Source organism: Neofelis nebulosa, chromosome 10, assembly GCF_028018385.1.
Source record: "Neofelis nebulosa isolate mNeoNeb1 chromosome 10, mNeoNeb1.pri, whole genome shotgun sequence".
Taxonomy (NCBI): domain Eukaryota; kingdom Metazoa; phylum Chordata; class Mammalia; order Carnivora; family Felidae; genus Neofelis; species Neofelis nebulosa.
The window spans coordinates 105325044-105338121 of NC_080791.1; the positions used below are offsets into that span (position 1 = coordinate 105325044).

At 55.7% G+C, this 13078-nt stretch overlaps 2 protein-coding genes across 2 annotated transcripts; both read left to right on the plus strand.

Moving 5' to 3' along the window:
- Window positions 1–262: 262 nt before the first annotated feature.
- LOC131488891 (pepsin A) lies at window positions 263–8595 on the plus strand. The gene is made up of 8 exons (XM_058690740.1): window positions 263–442; window positions 2433–2550; window positions 3091–3209; window positions 3984–4183; window positions 5632–5748; window positions 6810–6954; window positions 7053–7151; window positions 8281–8595. Exons 1-8 carry the CDS (start codon window positions 437–439, stop codon window positions 8428–8430), a joined length of 954 nt encoding a protein of 317 aa, XP_058546723.1. The 5' UTR covers window positions 263–436; the 3' UTR covers window positions 8431–8595.
- Window positions 8596–9977: 1382 nt separating this feature from the next.
- On the plus strand, window positions 9978–10497 carry LOC131487967 (large ribosomal subunit protein eL32-like). The gene has a single exon (XM_058689207.1). The coding sequence runs from the start codon at window positions 10031–10033 to the stop codon at window positions 10436–10438; it is 408 nt and encodes a 135-aa protein (XP_058545190.1). The 5' UTR covers window positions 9978–10030; the 3' UTR covers window positions 10439–10497.
- Window positions 10498–13078: the final 2581 nt, after the last annotated feature.

Sequence of the window (13078 nt, forward strand, 5' to 3'; positions counted from 1 at the left end):
GTCTCTCTCTCTGCCTTCTTGGGGACGCAGCCCTGCCGACGTGGGGCTCCAGCCTGGCCACGGCTGGGTGCCCGGCGACTTCGGGCAACCGCTTAACCTCTTTGCCTTAGCGTGCCAAAAAGAGAAGCGTCTCCCACCCCCGCCTCGGCCTCCCTTCTTCATCCTCTCCCGGGCCAGCTTCCTCGGCCTTCCGAGGCTTCCGCGGCACCGCACGGGCCGACTCCTCGCCCGATTCCTCTTCCTCCTGCCAACCCCCCCCCCTTTGCAACTGCTCTGCCACAGGGTTCCCCTCACCAAGAAGAAGACCTTGAGGGAGAACCTGATCGAGCATGGCCTCCTGGATGACTTCCTGAAGAAGTACAGCTTCAACCCAGCCAACAAGTACTTCCACGATGAGTCCTCCACCTTGATAGCCGCCCAGCCCCTGGAAAACTACATGGATGTGAGTGCACGGGCCGGCAACCGGGCAGCTCGGAGGATGGGCCAGTGCTCCGGACCCCCAGGCAGTGACTGCGGGGTCTACGTCCGGGATCCCAGAGGCCCAGGGAGGGCAGGAAGTCACCGTCAGAGCTGTTGCCATTCATTCACTCTTTCCTCCGGTGTTTATGCATACAGGGCACCTCTCTACGTGTCAGGGACCGTGCTGGGCCCAGGGGCACAGCCCCTGCGCTCAAGGAGCTCACAGTCTTAGGAGGGACACACAGATGGTCCCCAGTGAGCCTCACAACCCCGGCTCAGTGACGGTCTCACACTGTGAGGGGGTGGCCGGGACAAGCAGGGAAGGAACAGCGGGGGTTTCCAGGGGACAGGAGAGCGTCCCAGAGGGCTGACGGCGTGTGCCAGACCTCGGGACAGCGGGGGACAGAGCGCATGCGAGGAAAGGAGGCCGGTGTTCAGGGAGAGTAGAGAGCTAGAGAGAGAGGCACGATGGAGGACTGAGGGGTCGGTGAGCGTAGCCAAATCAGAGTCTGTTTCCTCAACCGCCACTCAGTTGTCTTCACCGGGAAGGTTGACACGTTCGGACTGGAGTTTCAGGAAGATCACTCTGACTCTTCCATCTGGGACCCAATGGCAACACCCTGCCCCTTAGGAGATGCCGTGTCCCCAGTGTACGTGGCACTGGGCCACGGCTATGAAGCAAGCTTGCCGGTCGTTAAGAGCGTAGCCTGTGAAATCTGCCAGACCTGGTGAAAGTTAGGCCGTAGGGCTGAGGGGCCGTGTGACCTTGGGCGAGTCATTTAAATTCTGAGTGAGCCTCGAGTGTCCTTGTCTGTAAAACAGAACCACTAATATCTACCTTCGGGGAGGTTGCTGTAAGTAATTAATGCAGTAATGTTCTTTGGTTTTGTCTGCTTTTTGGGGGGGAAGGGGGTTTGTTTTTGTTTTTGTTTTTTGTTTCTCGTGGGGTTTTGGAGTGCTTAGCACAGGGCCTGGCCTTTGGCAAGAGCTTGGTAAAATTAGCCCACCTATTCACTTCACAAATATTTACGAAGCACCTACTATGTGCCAGAGGCTCGGCGCGAGGAGCTAAGGAAACAATGGTGGATACACAAAGTTCCTAGAGCTTGTGTTCTAGAGGGAAAGGCAAGTAAGAGACAAGTATCTAAGATAATTTCAAGTAATGACCGGGGTCACAAAGAAGAACTAATTAGAGTCAGGGGAAGGAGAACCATGAGGTAAGGGCATATTTAGATAAAGTGGTCAGGGAGGGCCTCCTGGCAGAGGTGACAGTCGACTGGAGCACTGAATGAGTGGTGAGAGGGAGCCAGCCGAGGAAAGATCTAGAATAAACATTTGCCCGGCATAAGAAATAGCAAGTGCAAAGGCTCTGGGAGGGGAATGAGCTTGACATCATCATCATCAAAGAACGGCAAGCTTCACGGGGCTGGAACAGAGCTGGGAAGGGAGAAGGCGCTGCCACTGAGAATAACAATCCTGACTCTGTGCTTTCTTGAACCTGCTACACACACCGAGATTTAGGAATCAGACGCCTCGAGGGGTGCCCCATCGTGAGGGGATTTATTTACCTCCCCGTCAGCAGTTTAAATGCAAAGCAGTTCAGCCTAGACTCTGATGGGTGCTGTAAGTTTCTACCCCTTGTCCAAGAACGTGCAAACGTCCTCTAGGACTATGAGACTAAGATATACCAGACAAGAGCTGAATGAAGAGGGGACAGCCGATAATCATCAGGTGTTCATGGTGCTTAGAAGAGAACAATCAGAGGGTAACAGAGGAGCAATCAGGGAAGACTTCCAGGCGGAGGGGGAGGCCAGGCTGGGCCTTGAAGGATGGATGCATTGGACAGGGAGAGAAAGGCCGGGAGGACGGTGAAGGGAAAGGTGGGAGGTGGGCTGAAGAGCCCACCCCGATATAGTCCCCGGGGAGGACAGGCTGGGGAGCGGTCACTGAGCTGTGCTGTCCCACCCTGGCAGATGGAGTACTTTGGCACCATCGGCATCGGCACCCCCCCTCAGCAGTTCACCGTCATCTTCGACACCGGCTCCTCCAACCTGTGGGTGCCTTCTGTCTACTGCAAGAGTCCTGCCTGCAGTGAGTGCCTGGCCCTGCCTTGCCCGGGTTCTCGGGGACCAACTGACCTGGAGCCCTGAACACCCAGGGGCTTCCACTAGGGTTGAAGCCTGGGGGGAGTCACTCAGGGATTCACTCGGCAGGCATTTCCTGAGCAGCTACTAGGCGCCAAGCACTGGACTCGGGGGCCCAGGGAGAACGGCGTGAATCACACGCGGTCCCTGCCCTCACGGAGCCCGGTCCACCGGCAGAGAGAACTTGAAAGGGCTAGGCCCCGCGGACAGCCATGAGCCTGCTCTGTTTCGTGTTAGCCTGGGCGACCTTGGGAAGACCGTGAGGTCTGCTGGGGACCTGCCCTCAGTGACAGGGTCCCTACTGGCCCAACCAGACACAAGTGGAACCTGGGCATGCTTAGGCTCCAAAACCTGGGGCGAGGGTTACATTTCTCCTCCAAAGCCCCACCCAGAACCAAGGCACCCCCTGCCCCCAAGGAACACACTCTCAGCCCGTGACCCTCGCTCAGCTTTTTGAACTTGACATTGTGACTTCTTGCCCCGGCAGCCAACCACAAGCGCTTCAACCCTCAGGAGTCCTCCACCTACCAGGCCACCAACCAGCCAGTCTCCATCGCCTATGGCACCGGCAGCATGACAGGCATCCTGGGATACGACACCGTCCAGGTGAGCACCTGCTGGCCGGCCGCCTCACCCTGCCCAGCCCTGGAGCCATCTTCCGAGGACCCTGGGGACCACGGTGTACCCCCTCCCCCAGAGCCAGCTTATTCAAGCGACGGAGGGCTCAGTGATCACAAAAGTAACCTGAGAGGGGATGCAGGGGGGGAAAGTGGCAGAGATGTCACAGACATTTCTAGGGGGGTGGGTAGTAGCGGGTAAGGGAGTGGATTCCCAGAGCCACAGGCCAACCTCAAGCACCCCCAAGTTGAATGGTGGGTAGGGGCCAAGAGCGGAAGGCACAAAGGCTCAGTTCTCTTTCAGCACCTCCTTCCCCTCCTCACGCTCCACCTGCAGCCCCCCTGAGTCACGAGAGCTTCACAAGCACCCCACCCCACCCCAGCCCCTGCAGGTGCAGCAGGGGTCCGGGGCTGTGACTTGCCTGCGGTCTCCTTTGCATCCAATCATCAGAAGCTAGAGCGTGCACGCACTCGTGCGCGCGCGCACACACACACACACACACACACACACACGGTGGCCATCTGCTCTGCAGCAAATTCTCACTCCACAGACTGTGGCCATCTGGAGATCAGTCGCAATGGTTACTTCCACAGGAATAACAAGCCTTCCCGGGGACAGCCCTCCTCCCTTCCTTCCCGCCTGCCACCCTGGAAGCCAATTCCTACTCAAAATGAGCCAGGGACCCTCTGGGCCCAGGGCTGGTCCCCACAGTGCTCAGCCAACCCGCGCTGACTGCAAACATCGTGGTTTCCTCCGATCCAGGTCGGAGGCATCTCAGACACCAACCAGATCTTCGGCCTGAGTGAGACTGAGCCCGGCTCCTTCCTGTACTACGCTCCCTTCGATGGCATCCTGGGCCTGGCCTACCCCCAGATCTCCGCCTCCGGGGCCACACCCGTCTTTGACAACATGTGGAATGAGGGGCTGGTTTCACAGGATCTCTTCTCAGTCTACCTGAGCGGGTAAGTTGGGCAGGGGTTGGGGGGGGGGGGTCACAGCCCCCTGGCCCCACAGGGGGCTGTCCAAGGCTGGAAAATAGGGCTTGTGTCTTCAACGAGGGAACTTTTAAATGATGAAAGCAAGTTTCCTCTGTTAGTTAACCAAATCTAGGTTCCGGTTGTGGCTATGAGTTAATTCCAAGAATGAATACAGAATACACCAAGGGTTGGTTCGATTGAGCAGAGGTTTATGCAAGAATATCAGAGGGTGTCATCAATTTTCCTGAGACACTTGGCTTTCTTGTGACACATCCTTCTCTTTCGAAGCGATTGGTCGTGGTCGATGTTTTTCTTGAGCTGTTAACTGTCCCCCTATAACCTCCCTGCGTTGCATTGCACGGTCAGAGGTTTGCAGGGAGCTGGGGCGGGGTTAGGTGAGTGGGGACCATTATATCTGGGGCCAGTTCTTTCGTGGTTAATTTCTTGGAGTCACCCACCTTCGCTTCCCTATCTAACCTGAAACTGCAGAGATTTAGAAAGAGAATGTCCCGGTCACAAGGACCCCTGCAATTTACAACAGGAGGAACCGTTCATCTGTTTTTCCTCTGGGACCCTTAATATTCAAGTCGGCTCTTAAACACAGCCTGCCTTTATGGGTGCTACCCATAAGAGAGGTCAGGGTTTCTCAATCACAGCACTATGGACATTTTAGACCCGATAACTCCTTCTGTTGGGGCTCTCCTGGGCATTATAAGATGTTTAGTGGCTTCCCTGGCCTCTATCTACTAGCTCTCAGTGGCACCCCCTTACGGCCACTGGGCATCCCAGACATGAGCAAATTAGAAACCGCCCCTGTCTGAGAACCTGTGAACTACACTGTTAAATCCTTACGAGCAGACACACATCTGCTTCTTTTCTTTCTTTTTTTTTTTTTTTTTAATTTCTTAAGCTTATTTATTTATTTTGGGAGCAAGACAGAGAGCGCGAGAGGCACAGAGAGAGAGGGAGAGACAGACCCCCCCAAGCAGGCCCCGCACTGCTGGCACAGAGCCCAATACGGGGCTCGATCTCACACACCGTGAGGTCGTGACCCGAGCCAAAACCGAGAGTCTGGACGCTTAACCCACTGAGCCGCCCAGGCGCCCCTGCATGCACGGCAGTGAGGGCGAATATGCGGCAGAAACCACACCCGTTGGAACCAGAAAGACCTGGGCTCCGGTCTTGGTCTCGGTTGGGGCACTCGCTGGCTGTGTGGCCTTGGGCAAGTTGCCTCGCTTCTTTGAGCCTCGGTTTCCTCGCTGTGAAGCGGAGATAACAGTAGCGACCACTCAGGGGCCTTGGTGTAAGGATCACGGCTCCTGGGACTGGCAAGAGCTCAATCGCGGGCATGGCTCTTAGGACACAAATGGCAGATGTTCAGGTCAATGAATGAATGGATGAATCCCTATCTCCGCCCCCCCCCCCCCCCCCAGCAATGACCAGAGTGGCAGCGTGGTGATGTTCGGTGGCATCGATTCTTCTTACTACACTGGCAATCTGAACTGGATCCCTGTTTCCGTCGAGGGTTATTGGCAGATCTCCGTGGACAGGTGAGAACAAACACTGGACGGGGCAACATCCTGGCAGGGGCCCTGGATCTCCATTGCATATAGATTCCTAGTTAACTGAGCTTTCTAGAATCCCCCTGGAACAGCCAAACAGCCGGCCCAGGGAGAGGTACCCCAGCGGGAGAAAGGAGAAGTTGGCCGAACCAGAGAGATCCCAAGAAAGACGCCTCACTGGAGGAGGCGAGCTATTGGGGACCCTCCCCACCCGCCTCAAGATGTTCTGCAAGGATGACATAGCCACTTTCCTTCCCGTCGAACAGACAGGACAATCTACCAGCATCCTTGTCCACACACCCCAGCACTGAGGAGACCCTGAACTGGCAGTCACTCCTCCCACCCTAGGGCGAGGGGGCTCATTGCAGGGCATTCATTCCCCCCCCACCCCGCCACTGCCCCCTTTGGAGCCTGCCCCTCCCCCAAGCAGCCTCATTCCCCAGCTGTTTGTCACCCCGCTGGCCTCTTAGGGTGACCACCTACACAGGTTTGCCCAAGAATGAGCATTTCCCTGGGACGCCAGACTTGCAGTACTAAAACCGGGACTGTCCTGGGCAAGCGGGCACGTAGGGTTACCTTGCACCTGCCGCAGCCATGGCTAACAGTCCCTCACTTCCTCTACCTCCTGCCCCTGCTCCGTATCTCTGTCACTCCCCGCCTGTGATGTCCTCCTCCCGCTCTGTACCTCCCTAGCAACCGCTGGGTGTCCGCTTCCCTGAGAAGCCCTCCCTGATTGCTCGGCACCACCCCCTTTGCCCCCTGGATCATGCTTCTGTTCCCCTGCCACGTGTCCTGCTCCTCCTCGACCGTGAGCTCCCCGCAGCCTGGAACCGAGTGGCTGTCCGGTTTTGCATCCCCCATGCCTAGCACAGGGCAGGCACTCGGTCAATATTTGTTGAGTAACTGAATGCACGATGGAGAAGCTGGAATTTTATGTGTTGGCCTGTGGAAGGAAGGAGGGGACCCTCTGGGGCCACCTGGCTCCTCCTTGGGGAGATCTACCCCCTGGGGACTCAGGGGACCCTTCCTTGTATCTCATCCATGTGTAGCATCACCATGAACGGACAGTCCATCGCTTGTAACGGGGGCTGCCAGGCCATCGTTGACACAGGCACCTCTCTGCTGACCGGCCCAAGCAACGCCATTGCCAACATCCAGAGCGACATTGGAGCCAGCCAGAACTCATACGGCCAGGTGAGTCCGGCCCTGACTGCCCTGCTCTGGACCCAAGTGGTGGGTCTGTCCGCCACGCAGAAGAAACCCAAGTCCTCCTAACCCTCAACTCTTTCCAGATGGGGATCAGCTGCTCAGCCATCAACAACCTGCCCGACATCGTCTTCACCATCAACGGCAATGAGTACCCACTGCCTCCCAGTGCCTACATCCTGCAGGTAAGGGGGCTCTGGGCCAGCCACCTAGGTGTGCCTGCAGGGAACGCGGCCAGCTACCACACCGCGCCCCACACCCCGCCCCCGGCTTTTGCACAAGGGAAAGGGCGCTTCCACAAGAGGAAGCTGAAGGCTGCTCTGGACAGCCTCCAGGGAAAATAGGATACATTGTAAACAGCTGCAGGCATGAAACTGTGGGTGCAGCGCCCCTCCCCCAACAGGGCAAAAGTGAGGCAAAGGCCCGTGGCAGGAAGAGAGGGTTTCTAGCTGCACACCTGAGTCCAAGTTGGGTGCCAATTACCGGCTCGCGGAGTCTGAGCAAGCGGCAGCCGCTCCCGGCCTCAGTTTCCTGGTCTAAAAACTAGAGACGCCAGCTTCCCCCATCCTCCGAGGGTGGTGAGGGTGATCAGGTCGGAGCGACCACATCAAAGGCGCGAAAAGGGTTGAGCAAATGGAAATCACACCTTCCGCAGGGCGGGGGCTTGTGAAGTAACAAATCTTTACTTGGTAGATTACAAGCCACGGGGCGGAGGTGGGGGGGGGGGGCGACGCACGGCCTGTTAGGAAGCCAGGGGGAAAACTAGTTTTGCCCAGTGACTCGAGGCTATTCAGCAAGACGTGCTGAGGTCCGGGGGCCGGTCCCCCAGGCATGCTGATTCATTAGTAGGGGCGGGGCCTAAACAGTGGGGTTTTCCTAAGCCCCCCAGGTGATTCTAGCGTGCAGCCAAGGTTGTGGCCCGGTGCCCCAGTAAATGAAAAGGACTAACAGCCGATCCCCTTTGCCACTGGAGGGGGTCAGAATAATGAGAAAAGGCTGTGTCACCCCAGCTTCCAAAATCCTTCACGGCGGCTGAGTTTTCCCTAAACCCCTCAGCCCCGATGTTGATGTCAGGGTCTGTACAGCTGCCAGAAACACTGGATAATGTCTAGTAATCCCTGGAAACCAATAGTAGAATGAGCAGTTTATACAGGCCGACCCCCGGCCGAGAAGAGCCACGTCCCCGGACGCCAGCCAGGACGCTGCTCCTTGCGCGTGCCTTGCGGCGGTCCGCGCTGCCTGCGGCTTAGTCCCCAGTGCCTTGTCACTGCCGAGCCTGTGTCCCATCTCCAGCTTCCTTCTCCTCTTCTCCAGAGCCAGCAGGGCTGTATCAGCGGCCTCCAGGGCATGAACCTCCCCACCGCCTCCGGAGAGCTCTGGATCCTGGGTGACGTCTTCATCCGCCAGTACTTTGCCGTCTTCGACAGGGCAAACAACCAGGTCGGCCTGGCCCCCGTGGCCTAAGCCTGCGTCTTTCCCGCCACGTCCCCAGGAAGATCCAGCCTTTGTTGTCCACTCTAGATGTATATAATTCTCCTGATTGTTCTTCCTATGGGATCATGGAGGCGGAATCTTGGCCCTGTTCCCTATCATACCAATAACGTAGAATAAAAACCCCACCTCCTGAAACACGCTCTGTGCAGTCTCTTCTCTTTGTATTTCTCGCCGCACCATCGGGGTTAGAACGCCAGGCCAGGGGGACAAGATGACCACATCCGCTTGGACCGCACCAAGCAGTGACAGTGGTTCACACCCCATAATCGAGTCAGGAAGATGAACAGCCCTCCGCGGTTTTGGCTGGGAGCGTTGTGTAAAGACAGGCACCACAAATGCCAGGCCTGTTGCCTCCTCGTGGAACAGGGCACCAAAGTTCTTGGTGAGGGAGTCAACTTCTTTCTCCCAAAGGCAGTAAGAGATAGAAAAAGAAAGAGATCGAGGGCAGGTAGCTTTCCACCGACATTCCTAAGCAGGCCAGGCCAGGCAAGGGTCGGAGGGGTGACCAAAGCTGACACCCCCGAATCTACTGGGCTGCTCTCTATTGGTCAACTGCTTGATCCAGACCAACGCCTGAAAACCCCTCGAGCCTCTCACTCTGGGTACAGATAACTGAACGGGTCCATTTTCCCATCAATGAGTTAAACTTATTTTTTATTTATTTTTTTAATGCTTATTTATTTTTGGAAGAGGGAGAGGCAGAGCGTGAGTAGGGGAGGGGCAGAGTGAGAGAGAGAGGGAGCCGCAGAATCTGAAGGAGACTCCAGGCTCCAAGCTGTCAGCACAGAGCCCGACGCGGGGCTCAAACTCACGGACCGTGGGATCATGACCTGAACCGAAGCCAGACGCTTAACCGACTGAGTCACCCAGGCGCCCTGCCCTGTCAGTCATTTAAAGAGGACGGTGTTCCAGGCCCCTGAGCAGAGGGTGTGAGAAGGAAGTGAGCAGGCTCATTAGCAGATACCGCCCTAGCCCTGCAAACAGGAAATCCTTAGAGCATTTCTGCCCATGGGTTTGGAAGCACAATGTCCAATGAGGAACAAAGTTACAAAAGAAGCAGACAACACGTAGAGTTCTAGGTGGTGCTTCCTGGAGGTGCCCAAGGCATGTTTCCCAAAGGCTTGGCGAAGTGCTCCCGCAAAGTGATCTCTTTCACCTTGACTCAGCTCAGCGTGATGCCGCTTCCTCCCGGGTTCCTCTCTCGCTGGGGAACCCACTGCAGACCCCAGCGTCTCAGCTGCACCGTGGGAAAAACCCCCACAGCCGGGGCGGGCCGCTGGATTCCAGGCTGAGGGCCGGCACTAGGCCTCCCTGCAGAGAGGGAGTGACTTTGGGGTCCGCAGGACAACATGGCTTTGGAAACTCTCTTGTTGCCATCCTCCCCCGATTTGTCATTTGTCACCCATGCAAATATAAGATGTGGGGCTCTAGGATGTCCCGGTCTCCCTACTGTCACTAATACCTTCCCTACCCCATCTTCCACAGCCAAAAGATCTTTTTGAAACATAAATCTGAGACTCTCTTCCTCGGCGCTGCCTGCGGAGGTGGCAGCCATCTGTAACTCGGCATCATGGCTGCCCTCAGACCTCTGGTGAAGCCCAAGATCGTTAAAAAGAGGACCAAGAAGTTCATCTGGCACCAGTCAGACAGATATGTCAAAATTAAGCGCAACTGGCGGAAACCCAGAGGCATTGACAATAGGGTGCGCAGAAGATTCAAGGGCCAGATTTTGATGCCCAACATTGGTTACGGGAGCAACAAGAAAACAAAGCACATGCTGCCCAGTGGCTTCCGGAAGTTCCTAGTCCACAATGTCAAGGAGCTTGAGGTGCTGCTGATGTGCAACAAATCTTACTGTGCAGAGATTGCTCACAATGTCTCCTCCAAGAACCGTAAAGCCATTGTGGAAAGAGCAGCCCAGCTGGCCATCAGAGTCACGAATCCCAATGCCAGACTGCGCAGCGAAGAGAATGAATAGACAGTTTATGTGCACATCATATTTGTGTTAATAAAACCATAAAACTACAAAAAAAAAAATCTGATCACATCGCTCCCTTGCTTAAAGCCTTCTTTTTTTTTTTTTAAATGTTTATTTTTGAGAGACAGAGAGAGAGCACGCTTGCCAGCAGGGTAGGGGCAGAGAGAGAGGGACAGAGGATCCGAGGCACGTTCCACGCTGACAGCAGCGAGCCCAAAATGTGGGGCTCGAACTCACGAACCTCGAGATCACGACCTGAGCCAAATCAGACCCTCTGTCAACTGAGCCCCCCAGGAACCCCCGTGAAGACCTTTAATTAATGCCCTGGAATTGCACAGTTGAATAAGACAATAAGCCCTCCAAGCCTTGCATGCTCTGGTCCCCAGCTACCTTCCCTGCCTCACTTTGACCCCTCTCACCCTGAGCTCCTGCCACCCTGGCCCTTTGCCACCTCCACAGATGCCCAAACGTCTTCCCTACCTCCGGACCTCTGCACACCCCGTCCCTTTTACCTGGCTTGCTGCTCCTTTTCTCCTGACCTGCTAACACCAAGCGTCCTGCAGACCTCAGCTTAAATAGCGCTTCCCTGCGAAGCCCTCCCTGACTACCGTCGCTCGGCTCGGAGCCTGGCTCTCCCATCCGTGAGGGCATTCAGCACAACCTGCCATCGTGCATTTATGGGACAGCCTGTTTTCGATCTACCGGGGCAGGGACGGCTGAAGCCTCAGCGTCAAGAGCAGGGCCCGGCACACTGTAGGTGCTCAATAAATATGTGTTGACTGAGCAATGAATTCAAGATGACTTTTTGGAAGGAAATAGCAAGGAAGTGGATCTGACTTCACCGAGGGCACGCGTAAGACCCAGATGGGTCCGCTCCCACCCCCACCAGCGTTCTGTTCCAGTCGTACGTGGTCCCGAGACAAACAGGTGGACTTCTTGGGTTTCTGGGGAGGAATTTCACACTGTCCTGTCTCCTCTGCTGTGTTTCCGTTTCTGGCATTTCCGGAGCACCTCCCACGAGCCAGGCGGTGTGCTCGGCTCTGGGGATGCAGGCCCGGCTTCCTGGACCCTTCCCACTCTGCTCCCGGCCCCCGGCAGCTGCAGCCCAGCCCCTCCCTCCCAGCCCCTCTTCCGTTTCCTCACCCTGGGATTCCTGGATCCCGACAGAATCTAAAAAGGCTCCCCTTTAAACAGACCATTTGGACTGAGAAACCCTGAGCTGACGTATCTGATCTGACTCTTCCCATTTCGCCCCACGAGATAAGACGGATTCACATTCCTTTTGTACAGTCTCGGGCTTCTTCGTCTTTCCCCACTCCCCGCAGGCCTTGGGGGTCTGAGCGCAGCTCCCCCTTCACGCTTGTCCAGGGCTGTATTTTCATCTCCTAGGTCTCTGCTCCACTGGTCTGTGGAACCCACAGCGTCGCCGGACGCACTCTGCTGGTAAGGACGGAAACTGGTACAGCCCCCAAGGAACGCCATTTGGCAATATCTATCCACATTAGAAATGCGTATACCTTCTGGCCCAGTAACGTCACTTCTGGGAATTTCTCTTAAAGATACACTTGCACACGTGCAAAATGATGTAAGTACAAGGTTATTCTTTGTAGCATCTTTTGTAAGAGCAAGATTTGAAATGACCTAAATGTCCACCCGCTGGGGGGCTGGTTTTAAACAACTTGGTGTGCGGGCCAGCAAGGTTTACAATGAGCATGCTCTCCTAGGTGCGGGGAAAGATCTTGAGAAGAGACGGTTAGGTGAAAACACACTTGCAAAGGTGACAACAGGCCTGTGTTATGCTGTCTTTGGATTACAAAGGAAGAAACTATGATTTCCTTGCACTTACATACCTATCGGACCTGAGAAAGGACACCCAGAATCAGAAACCAGAAAAGGAAGAAGAGGGGAAGCCAGGTAGAAGGGGGATGGGGGAGATGTCTCACTGAATACAGTTTTACGTGTTTGTATTTCTAATGATGTGAACGCACTGCACACTAAAATTCAGGGAAGGTACTCTTAAATCTGAGTTTATCCTAATTCGAAGCCTACTGTGGTTTGTTCTCAAGCCTGTTCATCTAAAAACCTCCAAACCCACAGGGCACCTGCGTGGCTCAGTCGGTGAAGCATCCGACTTTGGCTCAGGTCATGATCTCAGGGTTCGTGGGTTCGAGCCCCGTGTCAGGCTCTGTGCTGACAGCTCGGAGCCTGGAGCCTGCTTTGGATTCTCTCTCTCTCAAAAATAAATAAACTAAAGCAAAACAAAACCTCCAAACCCAGGTCTTTTGAACAGGGTCTCCTAATGTGGCCCTTTGGGAACTCCCCAGGTCCGGGGAAACTGACACCGCGGACCAGGCTTCCAGCATCCTCTACTGCTCCTCAGACCCCTCCTAAGCACAGAGTCCCAGGTACAGGACACTGCAGGGCGCCTGGGGAGACACCCAAGAACAACCCCCCACCCCCGCCCCTGCATGTTGGAGTCAGAGAATTCAGACCAGCTGCTGAGAATTCAGACCGGCTCATCCCATTCATTAAAAGCAGCTCTCACCCATCTGGGGTCCTGAAGGCAGCCATCCAGACTGCTGGAGCCAGCCAGCCCTGGACAGGGGCCCATGCATCCTGGGGCTTATTTCGGGCAGAACA